Below are 19579 nucleotides of genomic sequence, written 5' to 3' on the forward strand. Positions count from 1 at the left end.
TCCTGTTATTAGCAAAGTCTACATGCAAAGGTAGAATAGATATCTGGAAATTAGTCATAATTCAAGATTGTTTTAAATCAGTAAAGCAACATTTGTAATAAAAGAAAAGCATTACTGGCAACTAATAAAAGAAAATATACAGTGATATTGGGACAGTGCATGGGTAAGTGATTTGATGGAAGAACTATAGCAGAGGCAATAGAAGAAAGGCTCTATATTAAGAATGTTTTTTTGCCATGAGCTACTATTAATTCTCCATGTTAGCCTTTTAAATATAATTTATTATTTCCCCCAAATAATTATCAAATTTCACAATTGAATGTAAATAATTTCCTCAGGCACAGTTACTGCTAATATAAAAGCACGTTTTGAAAAAATGCTGAAAAAATTACCTTTTCCTACAAGGATATTTAATAGTCATCCAAAGCTAGTTTTTCGGGGCCAATCTTGGCAATATGCAAAACCATTTCACACTTTATTTATAAATAGTGAGGATGTATTTAATCTGCAACTTTGGTAAAAAAATTAAAACTGAAAATTTTAAATATAGAGTTATTTCAAACATTTGCTTGTATAGTTTTGTGAATGTTAGTTTTCGTGAATTACATAAATCACATAATCTTCATCATGCATATGCAGACCTGCCAACCTCAGAGAAGAAAAGACATCCTACTCTATCCATAAAAAAAGCTTAAACCGGCCTGTTTTCCAATTTACGGCAAAGAGGGGTACCCATACTTAAAATTAATTAGGTGATTCAAAACTCAATGTAGAAAATTTTAGGAGAGGTAGAAAACACAAAAACAAAACAAAATCACATGGGAATATATGACCGGAAACCCCCAACCTGATCAGATAGAAAATAAACAAAGATGCAGAAATAACAAGCCAATAATGGGTGGAAAAACTCTTCATTTAATGATACTTTACTCAAGGACAGTACATGTAAAGTATCACTAAATGAAGTTTTTCCCTCCATTATTGGCTTGTCATTTCTGCATCTTCGTTTATCCTCCAGGTGATCAGTTTGGGGTTTCCAGTCATGCAATTCTATGAAATTCTGTTTGATGTTTGTGTTTGTACCTCACCTAAAAGTTTTATGTTGAGTTTTGATATGTATAATTATAATCAAGAAAAGGAATTGCTGCATGAGAAAAGATGATATGGTTTACTTTAAAAAAACATTTTCCGGAAGACAACAGATAAGTAAAAGATTTGTTTCCTTTTTTCTACCTTTTGACATTTTTATGCTACTGTTTTATCTAAAAGGATATATGATTTCACTCACTGGGACAGTCCCCCTGATCACGTGAAAACATAAAAAATAATGATAATAATTCATTAGATGGATGCTAAAGTGTTGAAAATTATCTGACATTCATAACTCAAAATTTAATATTCTAGCCACCTGAATGATTAATAATAATAGAACTTTATATAATAGAATAATATTGCACTGGAATCAAGTGCACCATTTTTTGCTGAAAATTTCCGAAAACTCTTGCCCTTGAATAACTCAACAAGAAAAAATAATTTTATGTTTCAGACATAGTAAAATGTCGATGATACTCAAATATTGAGAAAATAATTGCACAATTATTGTAAATCTATCAAAAATGTATGAATTATGAACTCAATTTTTGGCACAAGCTCATTCAGGAAATTTGGCCTCCATTTAAAAAATAAAATACCACATAATTCATGAATCCATAAAGTATTAGGATCGCATGCAAATTTCTGAAACATATCGGTCCATCAAATGGATGCTAAAGGATTGGGCATCCCTCAGTGTACAGGCTAATATAGAAGTGGCTTGAGACATTGTTTCCGCACATAAGCAGTACCAGTAAAACTGCCCCGAAAACTCTCAGGGGTGTTCCACTCTTTCTTACCGCAGGAATTATCGAACAGGTACCGCAGTGATATCGACCAACGGACCATCAATAATGTCTAACGCAGACCAGTTTGCGACATAGGCAAGAAAATTTCAATATTAGCGATTTTGTAAGAAATGAAATTTTTAGAAGCAAAAGCATAATTGTTTTAACTTGCTAAATCATAACAGTTGGCAGGTATGCATAAGGAAAAAATTAATGCCTTAATGTCAGTCAATGTTTTTATTAAATTTAATTGTAGCAAATCATTCACTATTTCTAATTAAAAAATTAGCAAAATTTTTCATTTCTTTGAAATAGTCTTCTAAGCAAAAAATATGGGCTTATCTAATAAAATAGGATATTGAGTTTCAGGTAGTTTCAATCTTGAATATCTATTCAATGTCCCCCACCCACCTCAATGCATTCCCAAACCAGGATTTTAACTCGGATACATTCAAAATCAGCTGAGATGAAAGCTAACTTACCGTGAATCAAATTAAAATTTTAAAAAATTAGAGCCTTTTTTCTGATAAGTCCAACTGCTATGTAGAAAGTTTAGCAGAAATCAATTTTAAATTAAAAACGCTTATGGTGAAAATATATGTGCATATAACACAGACAGTACATACAACTCATCCCTTGGACTGTCCTTTAAAATTCTGAAAAGAAAAATAAAAAATAAATACAACCCAAACTAAAAATTGAATTGAACAAATAATATGTAAAAACCATAACATAAGAGATAATGATGGGTGGAACAGAAAGTAATATATTGCTCACTTTGAAAAAAAAAATAAAATAAAGTGTTTACTTCTTCAAGGGAATTTTGAGTCTCACAGCATCACATATTGCTGTACCAAGTTCTTCAATTTTATTATTTAGAGCTTGTTCAAGAGTCTCTGCATCCTGGTAAATCTGTGATCCTTCTTCATTATACTGTCTACAATTTGCAAACATCAGACGAAAGTCAGAAATCAAATGTTCCTCGGATAAATACTGAAGGGGAAGGAAAAAAGAAGCAAACAATTTAACACGTAAAATAAATAAAAAGAATAAATTTATAAGTAAATAAAAAAAACATAATACATAAAAGATTAATCATGATGGAAATGATAAGTGATAGTTGAGGCATTTCAAAATGCTGCCTACGTCAAGCAAAAAATATTGGAGCCAAATAATAATTTTATTTGATCAGTGATATATTTTTCTATAGTTTTGAGAGAATGGGGAGGGGAAATGGCATTAAGTAATTTCCCAATTACTTAGTGAGAATTTTGAGAGCTGTCAAAATAATTATCTGAATAATAAAGCTCATTTTCATATTTCACTAGAGTTCTCATCCACATGATAATTTACTTACTTTTTCATTTTTGATATTGCTATCTATGGTCTTCATATCAATAGGATTAGCAATAATTTCATAATAATCTGGGTAGTCTTTTTTAGATGGCTTCTCCATGAACATTGAAATAAGAGGTCTTCCTGCATTGTCCTATAATTTTAAAACAGTGTATCAAACAACAAATAACAAGGCACATAAGGGAAAAAACCAAGAAAAAGGAATTCGTTATCATCTAATTAAAGATCACAGAAGAATCTGTACAATCTCCATACTGACAGGATATCTGTAATACCTAAAGACACATTTGTAATCTTTACTGATGCCAAAAGGCACAGATGTTCAATTTTATTGACAAAAATGGTCACTTTATAAATATCCTTTGAATTATATCCTGAAAACTTAGTTGTTCTTGGACACCAAGGGGAAAAAGCAGCGAGTACCAAATTGGCAACATTTAATGTGGATAATTCAAAGCCAATAGCTTTAGATTATAATTTGTTTTGATAGGAAGACAAAGAAACCAAGTCCTACGAAAGAATATGAATATAAATAAATTGCTCTGTTTTTTTCTCATAAACTACAAAAAATACAACTACCAGATGATAGTTCATGTACACAATCATTTGTTTTGATTGATGTATCTGAAATAGCCAACAGCCTTCTGACCATGGGAAGGATTTGGTTCAAAAATAAAAATGAAAAATTTTTTCAACCCTGCGTATTTAGTGTTCAAAGTGCTGCTATCTGCGTTGCTTAGTGGAAGAAAAGTGATAGATGCTTTAAACTATTTGGTTTATAAGTACTAGCAGTCTGCTTTCTGGAAAGTATGGAGATTTAATCAAAATACTGACCATTTTTACTTACACAATAATCGTGCACAGCCTTGTACAATAGCTTGCATTTTTTCTTCAGACTTATCTCGCCATCTGCTTTTTTTGGCTTCTTTGGATCAGGAGTAGAGGTGCTCATAGTCAACTTTTTAGCTTTTCGTTTGAATGCCCTTTCATCATCTTCATCACTTTCCGAGTCCTAAATGAATTAGTTTTATTGACGTAAATTTAATACATATCTAATTTCCAAATCACTGGTATTTCACTTGAATGCACTTAATGAATTAAGAAACTGATTTCATACCTTCATATGTAAATTAATTAATTCTCTTGCTTTTGCTTGCATAATTTTCTGCAGTTTAACAGCATCCTGTTTTCAAAATAATAGAAAAAAGAAATAATTCCAAAATGCTACAGAATCATTCATTGATATAAGTTATTAGTTCAAGAATAAGATTTTACAGTTGAAACCTTGCTTATTTGAAATAAAGGGAGCTGTGTGTGAACCCATTTTTAATATCAGTAAACATCTCCATAAAAATGTAAAAAGGCTAAAATAAAATACTTAGGAGCTAATATAAAGAGCTTTAAACAACATAAAAATCTACTAATTTCATTCATACAATTTTGTACAAATCTAATGAAATTAGCTCACAAATATTATTTGCACTCTGTTTTGATCATCATAGAGTTACAGCAGAGTTTTAAAAATTGGAAAATATTTTAGGTGCCAATACAATTTCTTAGCAGCCAAGAATATATTTTTTAATCAAAATGGTGAGAAAGAATGTTTTCTGCTTTTTTTTTCAGGACTTTTGAACCTTTTCTACATTGCTACACATGCTGAAATAATTAGAAAAAAAAATTATGTTATCCTCAAACTCTGGTTTAATAATTGCACATCTCGTAGTCACCATGGCAACCTGGCACCTAGTCAAGCTCTCAGCTAGAGTAAATCTCAGCATACATATATTTTTGAATGTGCACATATAAAAAAACTAAAAAAATTCGCTTGTTCCATGTATGGTGGGAGGGCAGTACCAAATATTCAGATATATGGGGGGGGGGGAAGTTGCATCAGAATTAAATATATTACCTTGAATAGTTTTGAATCTGGTCTGTTATATTTTTTGGCATTTTCAAACATCAAATTCATGTCATCAACCACATCGACAAGACTGTTATACTGACGAGACTGAAATTTTTTAGAAACAAATATCCACAAATCATAAATAACATGACATACTTTAATTATTCATAATAATTGAGAAAATATTTTCCATATAAATTAAACTACAATTTTATGGTGATAATAGTTGCAAAGGTAAAAAAAAAAGTAAATTGCATTTTTCTATAACATGTTCAACAAAACACTCATCAATAGAAAAATTCAAAAACAAGAGTAGAAACTCGATAAATACTATAAAAAAATTGCAATGAGTGATTAAGTTTATTCTGAAATATTAGCAGCAATATCAAGGTTGTAATTCAAAGAGAAAAATTCCTCTATAAATTTTAATACAACTATTGCAAAAATATGATAGACTTACTTTTATTTTCACTCGTATTTTGAACAAAGACATTGGCTGTTTTATTTCTTTATAATAATCGGGATAAGACCTAATGAACAGGCAAAAGCAAGAAATAAAGTATAAGAAATTTAAAAAAGAAACAACAAAATTCTTAAAACAATATATAGTAATGGTTAACAACATGCTTAGCAAAGTACATGCAATACAACAATCAGACATGCAAGTGCACAAACGAAAGTGGAAACAAAATGAATGATTAGCAAAAGCACAGATGCCAGAGAACTCCATTTGGATTTTGGAATGCATTTCACAATAACTTTATTTTGAAGTCCATTTCCCAGAAGAACAAAAAATGCAGCAAAAAAATATGGTTATATCCAGTCATCTGATAAAAAAAAAAAAGCAGCCATGAGGATTTTTCGAACCTTATATCATTAGAAAAAACCTTTACTGCTATCTAGAAAGCATTTATTTTGCAAGAGGCCAAGATTATTAAAAGCTTATTTGACATATTTGCAAATAAATAATTATGCACCTTGATTGTCCTAAGAACCACAAATCCCCTGAATGCTTGATATTTATTGATTTTTACTTTAGATATTTTTTTTCCAAAGAAAATGGTAATAACATGATCAAATATTAGGGTGAATGTCTCATTAAAGGTTGATATCCACTGATAATTCATGCAACTAATTGATTAATAACTTTCCTCATTGAATGAAAAGAGGCGAGAAAAATCATATAAAGTAAGCTCATTTAACTATATTCTCATATTTCAACTGGATTCACAATGACTATAATGGTACAACAGGGGACGCTGTCTGACTAGAGCCGAAGCCTTAGTCCTTATCACCACCATAATTTAACATTATGGTAAAACCTCGATAAGTTGTCACCTCATGCTGTCGAAAAACTATGACGGCTTAAACGGAGTGACGACTTAATCAAAGCACCATCAGTTGAATGTGCAATACTGTGAAAATCATATAAATTTAAAGTAATATAACATCTTTTTTTAAAATATGAATTAAATTTACAATATTAATAACATTTATGGGTTGCAAAAGAAAAAAAAATGTCATTTTTACCCTTTTTTTGAGCTCATATTACTTAACTGATTATGGTAAAATAAACTGGCACTTTGATTTATACTAGTAATTTTTTAATTTAGACTAATCCCACTTTTCACTTAAGGGGGTCCTAGGGTAGGGAAAAGCATACATTAGGCCTCAACTTTGGAAAAAATGCCTGGTTTTTCAACCAAAGATATTTTGTTTAAATTTGAAGCCCTAAATTAGTAGGGCCCATGCAGAAATCAGGTCTAGCTTGAATAGTCCCCTAATGTATCAAAAACTTGAGTTGGCAAATGGACTTCCCCAGCTAACTTTCGCATTCTTTGAAATATTTCGTTTTGGTATATAAGGCTTTTATGGTGACTTTTAAGCATATGGCAATGCTGTTAACAAGCTTTTTTTTTTAAAAGGAAATCATGAAATTAATCTGTTCCGCTCTCTTAAACTTTCTCATAGTGATGGTTTAACCAAAATTTGAGACAAATAAACGAGGGTTTAATAACATTGTCGTCTATCAAAGTTAGACGTGCCTGCAAAAAAACGACAACTTAACCGGAGTGATGACTTAACGAGGTTTTACTGTATTTCATCATACTCAGTAATCAAGGTTTACATTGGATCAAGTGAAATATTTACCAAATATATAAAATGGAAAATTTGTTCACCGAAAGCAAAAAATTAAATAAGACAATTATAGTGTGGTGCTCAAAAGTAAGATGAATATTGACATAATTCCAAGTGCATTTGTTAATATTTTTGTATGTAACTTGAAGTAGAGTTCATGAAACACTGTCGAAAGACATGAAGAGAACTAATTTGTAGAATAGCAAAAAATGGAATCACAGAAGTTGAAAATATGGTCATGAAGAAAAAAATAGTACTCGATTCCATACACTCTTTGGAAACCTTGCCGAGAAGCAAGTTTCAAATTCTTTTGCATGCAAATGAGATAGGACATGCTATACTTTCATTTTTTGTGTACTCTCAAAGTCGAGAGGGAAACATTGAAGTCCTTTTGGAACTAACCTCAACACCCAATGGACGTTTTCTTCTGCTTTTTCCATTTTTATTATGCAGCTGGGGTTTCTGAAAAGGAAAAAAACTTCCTGATGGGCCTATGCTATAGCTTACTATCCTCTCAATTTTCTAACAGCTTGATAAAATTTACTTTGAAAAACCCTCATAGACTTGCTCTTAGAAATTAATCAAAAAATTTTAACTTTCAAATAAAAAAAATTAATTCACATGCAATAAGGCATTCAAAAATTAAAAAGAAAAATTGAAATTAATGAATGAATCTTAATTCTTGAAACATAAAATGTCAATCATTATGACTAATATTTATCAGGACCCGGTACTATTCATTAAAAGCCTTTTCTAAGTAAAAATTCAATGTTTTATTTTTCTTAATGATGTAACAGCTGATGATAACTTAAGATCCAATGATCATTCTTCATGTGATTACTTTCTAGGTACATTTTTAGTAATTAGGGGTCATTCAAGTATGACATCAGCATCAAGGGGGGGGGGAGGGGGTTTCAGATTTGCAGACTTTTGCTGACAAGGGGGGAGGGGGATTTGAAGGTTGCTAACGTCATCAATCCCCCCCCCTTTTTGAAGATATGAAATATTCTAAGCTGCTGACAAAATTTTGCTGACAGGGGGGGTCAAAAATGGCTGAAAATCTGCTAATGTAATACTTTAATGGCCCCTTACTGAATGATAGGTTTTTTTTTTTAACTCATAAAAACCAAAACAAAGTGAACACATTTTTGGGATTAGGCACATGATTTTTTTTTTCTTTTTGTACCAACAGACACCTTTTTTAAAGCCATCACTACCTTTCTTTCATCTCTCTTTTGTGTTATGAGCACAAACTCATTTTTTTTTTCATTATTTTCAGTTGTAAAGTAGGAAAAAGGTGCCAACACGAATGGGAAAGAAGAAAATTTCTACTAGTTTTTTTATGCATAAACAGCTAAGGATAAGTTGTCACCTCTGTAAGGGACAAAGCATAGGCAGAGATAGTCTGGGGGGCAAGGTCATTAGTTCTGGGGGGGCATGATGATGTAAATTCATATACGTTAAATCTGCCAACTCCACTTTTGGCGCTGCCCCTCCCCCCGTATCTCTGCCCATGGGACAAAGCAATTAATCCACAAAATAGGCAAACTAGATTATCACACACACAAACAGGTAAAAAGAACCTTTTTCACACGAACCATCTTGTATAAATAAAAATGGCAAAAAAATGGTAATTCCAGATTTTCTGAAAAAGATCAGCTAACTAGAAGTGTCCATTATAGAAGGTTTTATTGTATTAACAGCATTCTTTTCAGCTGAGCAGTTGAAATTTCAGAACTAAATTATTTTAGTTTAAAAAAATTGGAAATAATGATTTTTGCAAACAAAAATAAATGTAAAAGAACTGATTAAATAATTTTAAAAAAATTCTAATAAAAGTTCTACGGTAAAACATCAAATGTTCTATTTGATTTTTTTCAAATATAATTTCCATCATTAACCCATTTGCATCTATAATCAGAATGAATATGGCAAGTGCCTCTAATCACAGAGAATGAGATAATCTTCATGTACTTTTAAAACCTGTTTACTTATAAATGAGCAGGGACAGGTGAGAGAACAATGCACATGTGTCAAATTAATAGAAGATGTAAATGGGTTAAATAGAACCTTCTATTGCAGCAAAAAATACAGATTTGGAAAACCAACAGCTTAACATGCAATTTTAGCAGCCCAAGCAGAATTATAATGCACACATGCATAGCACAGATCCTCTGTTATTAGAAATACTGTTATTTTGCCAAAGTAAATAATGTTACCTGCGAGAAGGTAACCTCCAAAATGGTTCAGATAACAGATAGCCCTGTGTGTTGCTATAATTTTTCACTGTCTCATACAGCTGCCAAAGTGGATTATTTTCAGTATCTTCAACATCAGATTCATTTCCATCCTCAACTTCTGCAGAATCATCTACACTTGCCTCGTTAGGTGGTGGGGACATTACAGCTGATGGTCGCACGGTTGGTATTTCTCCATCCGAATCATACTCAAGAACAGCAATCACAGAAGACCATTTCTGACCAGGTACAATTCGTTTTGATCTATAATTATAAAAAAAAGAAATTGATATAAAATAAAATAAGCATAAGTGTCCCCTGCATATAATATACTCTCAAACTCACAATGGATATCTCTTGTGAAATGCCAGGCATTAGAGTAAAAGCAAATATTTTGCCTTTCCTTTTTTTTTCAAACAAAACAATAGAATGCTAGACTCATCTTATGATGAGATCAATGCATGTTTGTACTGTGGTTTGAACTTTTGATGTCAAAATTATCATTATTGCACTTGTAAATCATTGTTTTATTCATACCTGTATGAATAAAATTTTATGGTATATTTATACCTGTGGGTATGAATATACCATATTGTAAATTATAAAATTTCCCTTATAAAACGAAAGTTTCAAGAATACAGTATATATTTTTAAATTATGTACTTGCCTTATACGGTCACTGGTTTTAGATGGAAAACTCTTACGTTGATCAATTTCTGACTTTTTTATATTGATGATTCTTTTCAAAGTTGCAGCATCCTGTAAGACAAGCAATATGATGACTTCACCATAAAAATATCTTTTTACATCACACACATTTATTATGTTTTATTGTCAAAGTGAATAATGATACAAATAACCTTGATACAGTGGACTTCTGACCTCTGAGAGTTCCACTGATTTTTTTTTTAATTTCAAGGTGTCTTAGCACCAGGTTTACAAACTTCTAGGAGGGGATAGAGTATGCCTAGATGACTCAGAATCACATTGAAAAGCATATTTGGAAATGCTTCAATGATACGGTAATTGTAAGGTACACAGAAACCACCAGAAGTGAAAGGCACCACGTAAGTGAACACACATATCAATAAATGTGCATCGAAAAAAAATTAGCAGAGGTCAAAGGTGTTGAAAGTGTCATCCATGAGCTGTAATGTAGGTCTCGCATCTCAGACGCATTGAATTTTGATGATTCTGGAAGATTCCAGGCGCATGTAGGACTACCCTGCAATGCAGGCAACAAGTTCAGCAGGGTGTCATACACCAATGTCTTGATATGCCTTCAGTCTGAGGACTGCAGAAAAAGTAATCAGGCATGGCTTAATCTGGCAATCGAGAAGAGAAATACACCAAACGATCAGAACCACCGCTCCCTTACAGAGCCATCTAATGCACCAGGAAAGCATTTCCAACCCTGCATTACATATATTCAGAGTCATCTGGGAGCATCCCCTACCTTTCCTAGAACTTTGTAAACCTGATGCAGAGACACCCTGTATGCATAGTACAGTTAAACCTGCATAGAAAACCTCTGTCAATAGACTGAAATAATATTCTGTTTAATAAAGGTGCAAAAAAATAAAAGTACATATCATTGAACAGACTATATTTTGATTTCATTTAACCAGTCAATTAGTTACAACGGCGTTTGTCGTCACTGTCATACGTAATGTAGGTGCCTACAATGGCATTTGCCAACGCTCAGACTTTTATCGGTCTTTTTCACCAGTCAAGACAGCATTTACCGTCGCTGATATACGTAATGGTGTTGCTTATGACGGCATTTGCCAACACAAAGACTTTTCTGTCTTTTTCATAGATATGACGAAATAATTTGTCATACATGTGCTGCCATCTCTGTACAGCCATCCTTCTACTTTATTATCTCATCACTAGATGGAGTTGACAATTATATTTCAAGTTCTGAGATTATTATTACTATTATCTTTGTCATGTTTTGCAAAGCTGCATCCCCATCGCTATTTTTTTTCCAATTCCCTTACGAAGATGCATCTGTTTTATTACTCATATATCTTTTAGCAAAGGTTCAACTACTATGGTTCCACATAAATCCATCAACAGCATTTCTTTTAGTCACAGGACATTATGACACCCTCCCCCCTCCACTTTTGGGGTGTCATTATGTCTAGACACATTCGAGCTATAAAAAAAACATGCTATAAAAAATATTTTAATATTTCAAACTTCCAAGAAAAGGAAAAAAAAGGGAAAAAGCACGCGCATCTTAAAAAACAAGTGGGCACTGCGGGTAACGCTCAGAGAAATTAATTGGACAGTTGACTGGTTAAGACAGGTTTTCGTCTCATACAGTGTCCCTCTTAGACCAGTTTCACAGTATAACATGAGAATGGAAATTGTAGGCAGGGCCATAACAAGGATTTTTGCTACCCAAACAACTTTGAAATTTGATAATTTTATAACAGTGTCCTTTGTTCCCACCTAAAACTGCCGCCCCTAAATTTTGTTGCATGGAGCATTCACTACCCCCCTCCCCACCCCTCTAGTTCTGGCCATGCATTTAGATACCCTGACATGATGCTGAAACAGTTTGTCAACATGTCTGCAAAAATGCTACATATGCACTACAACTGGAAAAGAAAACCTCTAATGGTAAATGTCTGAACTGATTTATTTTTTTTTTGCTCTCAATTTATTTTTCATCCTTTATGGAGTTCTTAGCTTCATAGGATTATAATGACATTTAAAGCTGTAGGCAGCTCTAAACATGCTGGAATTGAAGACACTTATATAAATGTGACTACCACTTAACATATTCAACGTGTGCACTGTATTCAAAAACAAAAGTTGAAGAATAAATAAATACTGGCCATTGAAGCCACTTTTATTTTCTTACTGTGTTTTTGAACTAATTAGTAGTGTACCCAGGGATTTTGCTATTCACAGCCCTAGAAGCATTTACTATGGATAACCAGGAGTCTTTTCTGTAATTTTTTAAGATTATGTGGAAGCAATAGTGTTTATTTCTATTCAAATCAAATGCTTACAATTTACATGTTTGCTGTTACAAAAGTAATGGTGAAATAATCTTACCTTGTATATCTGAGATCCTGGTTCATTGAACAACTTTGCATTTTTTATCATTTGGAATAAATCTTTTTCCATTTCTTGAAGGATGTTGTAATCATTGTTTTGAATTCTCTGTGCTACCATTTTTAAGTCAATGGGGTCTTGAATGACTTTATAATATTCTGGATAAAGCTAATGAGCCAAAAAAAATCGATTAGAAAAATTCACAAAAAAAAAAAGAAAAACTAGTAGTAATAAGAAAATATTTTCTGAAAATGGATGCTAAATAGGTTTAAAAAATTCTGATTAGGACTGGGCTGATTTCCAGCTCACAAAATCTTATGTTGGTTTTCAGCACATTAAGCAGTCTTATCAATCAATGCTATCACAACATTCATATGCAATTAAATGAGAGTTTCTGATGCTTGGATCCAGAAATTTGTGTTAAATTTTTCCTAAAATTTCTTTCTCCAATGATTTCAAATGAAAGGAAATACATTAATCGTAGACATTGCCTACTGAATTTTTCAAAAATCTTAGAATTACAGTTGAACATTCTATGATGAGCTTTAACAGACAAAACTTTTGGTTCACTATATCCACCATAAAAAGATAAGAAAATGCACGAAACATTAGCTATCACAAAAGACATTAATATAACTGTGATTCACAAATATAACAGTGTTACGAGTTAATTGTAACTACAATCATGCAAACATTTGGTTCTTTCTCAGTTGCAACGAATAATATAATGCATTCCTACACTCCAACAAAGTTGTATATTTAAGGGGTCCCTCTTCCTTATGAAAAGTCAGACGATGCTATGCTGTAAGTGAAAAAATTCATAATTAAATTTACCATTACCAGCTCATTAGATTTCACTTGTTAGTGCAATCCCAATATAAAAAACTCCATAGGAAGTACCATCCATGAAAAATTTGTGTCATGAAAGTCATCCATGTCTTTGTTTGGAAGACAAAGAAAAAGAGGGACAGAGTTGATAAAATATATTTCAGTAATGCCAAGATATTAATACAATTCAAGTGTAACAAACATACTTTTCAAGTATTTTTATGTCCAAATACCAATGATTTATAGTCAAGAAAGGAGAAATGTTGATGGAAATATAAAACTTTGTCAAAGATGAATTGGTAAAGTTCATATCTTATTTCCATCCCTTTTGAGGTATGAAAATCACCATAGCTGTATAAAATAACATTATATTATGCATAGGAAATTTGAAACAGACAGAAATCAGTTCATTATATCTCAATAATTTGCTATATAGCAGATTTTGAATATCTTCATTAAGCATTAAAAAATTATGCATCTGAAAAAATTTTGATATAACATAAATAACTTCATTTTATTATCGAACAATAAGTTGAACACAAATCTATATTAAAAAGGTCTCTACTTAATGGCTACTTACACTCTTGGAAGGCAAAAGCTGGAACATTGTACTAAGAGATCGACCATCCATATCTGCAGCTGTCATAATAGCAGTGAATAGTTCTTCATATGGGTTTTCTTCATCTCCAAAGTCACTCCCAGAACGAGAACGTTCCTACAGTTTTGGGAAGGAATAACATTTATATCGAAAAATTATAGTTTGTAATATTTTTTTTGTCATAAAATAATATCACACCTGTTGAGAAATCAAAACAATCAAATTGCATTCGAACCTTGCAATGTATATTTTGATTTTCTCCATCTGAATTTTGGTGCGCAAAAATAGAAAAAAACCAAGGTAAATAAAATTCACTTCAGTTGTAGTTACCTCTCCAAATTCACTAGTTTTGTCATCTTCCTTTTTAACATCACCAGAGAATATCTCGGTTTTCGCTTCAACAAATACTTCCCACAGTTCACAGGCATCCTTATATTCCTGATTGTGTTTCTAAAAATGAAAAAGACAGGAATAATTACATCTTCAGAAATACAAGTTTGTTAGTTTACACAGTCAAAACTATCAGACACAAAAAAGGTGGCAGGTATTGGAAAAAAAATTCTCTCCGCAAAATACACTGACAAGCCTAGGGAACGAAATACTTGATTCAGTGTATTTCCTTTTTCAATAATTGTATATATTATTGAGTATATTTGATTATATATATAATTATCACTATATATTCTTATAGTGATAATTATATATATATAATCACTTATTATATTATCACTTATTATATCATCACTATATTCTTATTGAGAAAGAAAATACAGATCATCTCACAAAATAAAGTTAACAATCACACCTATCAAACAATATCAATGTATGCAAGTTGAATTAAAAGCAAAAGAGTTTGCTATAGCAGTATAAAACCTCATCTCACCACAGAGAGCAACCAGCATAAAACAGTAAAATATTCAAACATTACACTTCACTCATAGTTAGGAAAAGCTGATGGCAGGTGGCAGCACTGCACATGATAAGCATTACACAGAAACACAGTTTACGTTAGGTTCACAACAAGGACACACACATTCCAATATGCACCAATTCGTTAGAAGTTTTGCAGAGGAATATGGACGAGGTGCATATGTGGTTTAGTAGTAGTATAAAACCTCAAAATACAGTAGGAGTAGGACTACTCTTCTGTGAATTGTCTGAAGTATAATATAGACAAGTGTCATTCAATGTTTTCACAAGTGCAACAATATGAAATTTTTCATGGACTGGTGAAAAGGGGAGGAATAATTGCAGACCTATTGACAGCTATGATAGAAATAAAAACCCGTAAAGAGATGGTATTTTATTTATTAAATATGAAATTATGTTGCGGCTACAATTGGGTGGAATTTTTCGCGGACTGGCAGTTGAAAAACACTTAACAGATAATACTGCTATTACACATTCTTAATTTTGGGCTAATGTTGCAGGTTTTTAGGCACCAAATTTCAGACAGACCTATTATTCTGTTTAGCATTCTTTTGAACCTATCAAGTATGGTACAGAGGTTTGTGAAAAATGGATGAAAAAAACTGCCAAGCTTTTCTTTTTTAAACATGTTAACTGGACAGGTTTTTGGCCCACTAGTAAAAAGAAAAAAAAAATTCATTCGTGGGAATATAATTGTGACCCATTTTCATTGTGAACTTCCATTTTTCATTTTTTTTCACTTTCTATTTTCCTTGTGACCACTTCATTGTGACCTATATTTACACTGTTTGACGTTCTTACTTCAACGTGGTCCACCACACACAGCTTAAATTTCTTATAAAATTGCCTGTTATGTCAGTAATGTAGCATAACTTAAATTCAAAACAAATAAGAAAATTCTGTGTAGATATAAATTCAATGATAGTTATAGGTCCTATATGTTAGAAAATATGCTTTGTCAAAAAGATTCATAGCAAGCGTATTAAACAAAGGTGAAATTTCACATGAAATTGATTCTGTCAACAAACAAAATAATCTTGAAATCATACCTTGTAATAAGACTTTGCATTGTTTACCAAAAGCTCGATGTCAGCAGAAAAACTGTCCAAATCATTATACTCTTCAGTTTTGATTTTCTGCTGAATTTTTGTAAGATCCACCGGGGATGAAACAATGTCATAATAATCTGCGAGACTTCTACAGATAAAAAGGTGGGAAAAGAATGACTAAATACGATTTTGTACATTAATGATATGTTTGATATCGCAAAAGATTTAAGCAATAAAATAATTCAAAATTCATTGGTAAAATAAATAAAAATTGTGTTACTACAAATTATAGCGAACCACACAATTTTTGTAATCACCTCTGTGATATAAGTGCAAGGAAGTTTAAATTTGACTTCACATTAATTTATCTGAATTTTTCAATTTCAAGCTGTGGAGTAATGAATTTCCTCCTACATTTTTATAATGCAATTATTGATTTCAGTATCAAAGAGTGGCTAGATCTTCGTTAGATCTTGGAGTTGCATTGAAATATCAATTATTACAATGTGTATCGTCACTAATAAATACAAGACATTATTTACTTTGGGTAACATTTATTTCATATGGATTAGGCCTATTTAAAACAGTATGTATTGATTCAAACTTCTCTTTGAAAAAAAAAATTGACAGATAATATGCAGGGGTCTTTGATCTAAATTTAAATTATGAATACCTTCTGTTTGGAGCCCTAATGAATGATTCACATATGGAACGGCCATCTTCTGTTTTATGGTTCCTGATGGTATCGTAAAGTTCTAGACACAATGCACTCTGGGAAAAGAAAAACAAAAGATGATCACTCAATCTTAAAATATAGTATGGACATGTATAAATTATAAGAATTTCTGTGTAGAAAGACTTCACAAATCAATGCCGGAAAAAAGTAGAATAAGCATTCAAGTTGCCTATACTGATTTTTCGTTGTGATAGTCACCTGTGCAAGTGATTTACAAAGTCTTGATACAAGAGGTGGGTTTAAGCTTATGCCACCTGTGGGCCAAACAAATGCTTCTGCCTTTCTTTCCTTCTAGCCTAATTTTTGCAGCCACAATTTTCCACCCTGGGCTGTAACCTACTTGGTCCCTTTTTTGGTCACTTACTGACCCGGTCCCTCGCTCTCTACATTACTCCCTTGCTGACACTTTCTCGAAGTCACCCTTTCGATTGCTCACTGACACAGCCCATTGCTCTCTAAGCCACTTATTTGATTATTCCCATCATCATTAACTTGGTCCTTTTGCTCTTTGCTCTCTAAGTCACTCTCTTGTTTATTCTCTAGGTCACATGGATTCATGGTTTTATCGATTGTGGCGAGAGATTCCACCATTATGGTCCCACTCTAATTTTCTTAACCAATCATTCTTCAAATTTGCTGCCCCCTCTAAACTTGCCAACCATTAGCTCCCCCCCACCTCCAGTAAATACAATTCTGCATACAGTCAGCCAATTTTCATATAAACAAAAAAAAATACTCACTATATCGACATATGTCCTTCGTTTTTTAGAACTATCACTGCTGTCTTTGCTGTCTTCTGATAGTATAGTTGAACGGCGGCGTTTCGGCATGATTTTTTGTTCAGTGCTAATCTCAAACTTTCACTATGTAGGAAAAGAACAAGAACATTAGAATAATACCCCTTAATTCATATTATATTTTCTTATCTTTTATAATTTTTGACGAACAGCTATCATTCAAAACACAGAAAGACAAAAATTAACTAGGACATGTCGGAAATAATTCTTTCACAATGAAGTGGCACAAACCCAGCCAGACGATTACATATAAGCACACATTTCACTCTCAAATATTGTATTATTTGATTACTGCCACATAAAGATGCTTGTTATTTACGTGATGAGCAAAATTTTCGATCGAGTTTTACCGCTCATTCACAATGAATAAACAGTCCGAAATCTTTCCATTAATTTTTTTGTGGTTCAGGCAACAACTCGCCTACAGGGTTTCCTATTAATGGTTTCACTCCATGATCATCAATAAAAACTAGGTTGCAGCATGTTATTCACTACAAGCCAAGGTCAGCTCAACAAATTCAACAAGCGGCACATGTGAAATTACAGGGTCTCCCAACAAAATCTGCTTAATAATTTCCCGGACAAAAACTCAGGAAGAAAGAAATATAATTCAAAATCTTTGAATTTAACATTTGAATAAAATCCGTCATCATTTCTCATTTTCCAAATCACTTAAATTTCGTAGCCATTTCTTTTCTGCCCACTATTATTATTTATGGGGGGGGAATAGAGGGATCATTGTATTATTTAAAATAGAGCCCAGGTTTTTATTATTTTCATTCCATATATGGTCTAGGATATTATACATTTGATATTGATCCCTTATTTATTTCCTGAATGTTTCTTCATTGTTTTTCATCATTCTTTCGTTTTTAACAGAAATTGTATTATCCTCTCTTTTAGGTGATGCATAGGCGATTTTTTCCTTTGGCAAGAAAGACGTCCAAAACCATAATTCTCTTTCACTCTTGGCAACCTCTCGTCATGCTTCCTAGTTTTTTTCTCGCCAAAGAAAAAAAATCACAAAGGGGATTATACTATAACTGTTCCAAATTAGGTTTGAAATCGTGGGCCACATCAGATGACTCCTAAGGCCACGGGTTGAGCGTAGCCATTCCTCACCAACTTCGATTAAGAGTTGTATTTGTATTAAGAGAACTTGTATTTCATTATGCATAATCAGTAACATCTCAGACCCATGAACAGTAAAATTTGTTAATATATAATTTATAACAAATATGCATTTCAATATTTTCATACTTTGCATACTTTTTCAAATGCATTGAGTATATACATTGGATATTTCATATAATGATCATCAAGATATTACTAAATTATAATTATAAATCTTTCGACAATGGTAGTTGCAATTACAATCAGATATAAGTTAGCATTGAAGAGGTAATGAAGCCATAGCCCAGGACCATTTTGCAAATGCACATATCTCTTCTATTGTTACAATAAACAATAGATTCAATCTTTGATTACAACAATTGTAACAATCAATAACATCGAACGAACCTCTTTGTGATGCAAGTGTAGCTTCACGCCGCCATTGTTGCAAGGACGAACTGTTTGATGTTCAATTGGTTGATGAAGCTATTGATTGATTCTGTTTGTATTTATGGCTTAGATATGGGGGGGAGAGCAGAAATAATAATAAAAAAAAATCAATAACGCTCACGGCTGCAGTCAAAACTACGGGTTTCGTAGCGTGAGTGATTTCGAGTGCAGTGATTGGTTCATTCTTGATGGCGTTCAGGGGACAATCAATGGCGAAAAAAAAAAACCCTTGATTTTTTACGGATTTAACGACGGCGTTATTGACCTTTTTTTTCTTTAAATGTTTCAAAAAAAAGTGAGTGAATTGGAATCATTAAAATCATTTGAGTCATCAAAATGTTTGAATTAAAATCTATGGCTGTGATTACTTTCTTTAAATCACTACGAGAGCTCACCACATGAGGTGCAAATATTTTGGGCTTCAGGATGATTTTGGCTGGAAATGTTTTAGGGGATCTGGCAACTCTGGGAATGACTGATTACTGATGGGT

At 32.4% G+C, this 19579-nt stretch overlaps 1 protein-coding gene across 7 annotated transcripts in view; it reads right to left on the reverse strand.

The window, feature by feature from the left end:
- Positions 1-19214, reverse strand: part of polybromo (protein) — a 55578-nt gene extending 36364 nt beyond the window's left edge. For 6 of the 7 annotated variants that reach the window (XM_089240336.1, XM_089240333.1, XM_089240335.1 and 3 more), the window contains exons 1-16: positions 19047-19214; positions 17469-17591; positions 16666-16763; positions 15993-16140; positions 14344-14463; positions 13996-14130; positions 12588-12755; positions 10183-10274; positions 9498-9779; positions 5600-5669; positions 5146-5244; positions 4354-4419; positions 4084-4248; positions 3238-3369; positions 2689-2873; positions 2507-2536 (exon numbers count right to left, since the gene is read on the reverse strand). In XM_089240336.1, coding sequence (XP_089096462.1) covers positions 2507-2536; positions 2689-2873; positions 3238-3369; positions 4084-4248; positions 4354-4419; positions 5146-5244; positions 5600-5669; positions 9498-9779; positions 10183-10274; positions 12588-12755; positions 13996-14130; positions 14344-14463; positions 15993-16140; positions 16666-16763; positions 17469-17558 — 1880 coding nt within the window. In that variant the 5' untranslated portion in view covers positions 17559-17591; positions 19047-19214. The remainder of the gene's footprint in view (positions 1-2506; positions 2537-2688; positions 2874-3237; positions 3370-4083; positions 4249-4353; positions 4420-5145; positions 5245-5599; positions 5670-9497; positions 9780-10182; positions 10275-12587; positions 12756-13995; positions 14131-14343; positions 14464-15992; positions 16141-16665; positions 16764-17468; positions 17592-19046) is intronic. The other variant, XM_089240332.1, reaches the window with a different exon arrangement.
- Between the last annotated feature and the right edge of the window lie 365 nt (positions 19215-19579).

The sequence above is a fragment of the Pholcus phalangioides genome, unplaced genomic scaffold (genome assembly GCF_987345545.1).
Source record: "Pholcus phalangioides strain wild (caught in Gottingen) unplaced genomic scaffold, Ppha-v1.0 ptg000012l_1, whole genome shotgun sequence".
Taxonomy (NCBI): domain Eukaryota; kingdom Metazoa; phylum Arthropoda; class Arachnida; order Araneae; family Pholcidae; genus Pholcus; species Pholcus phalangioides.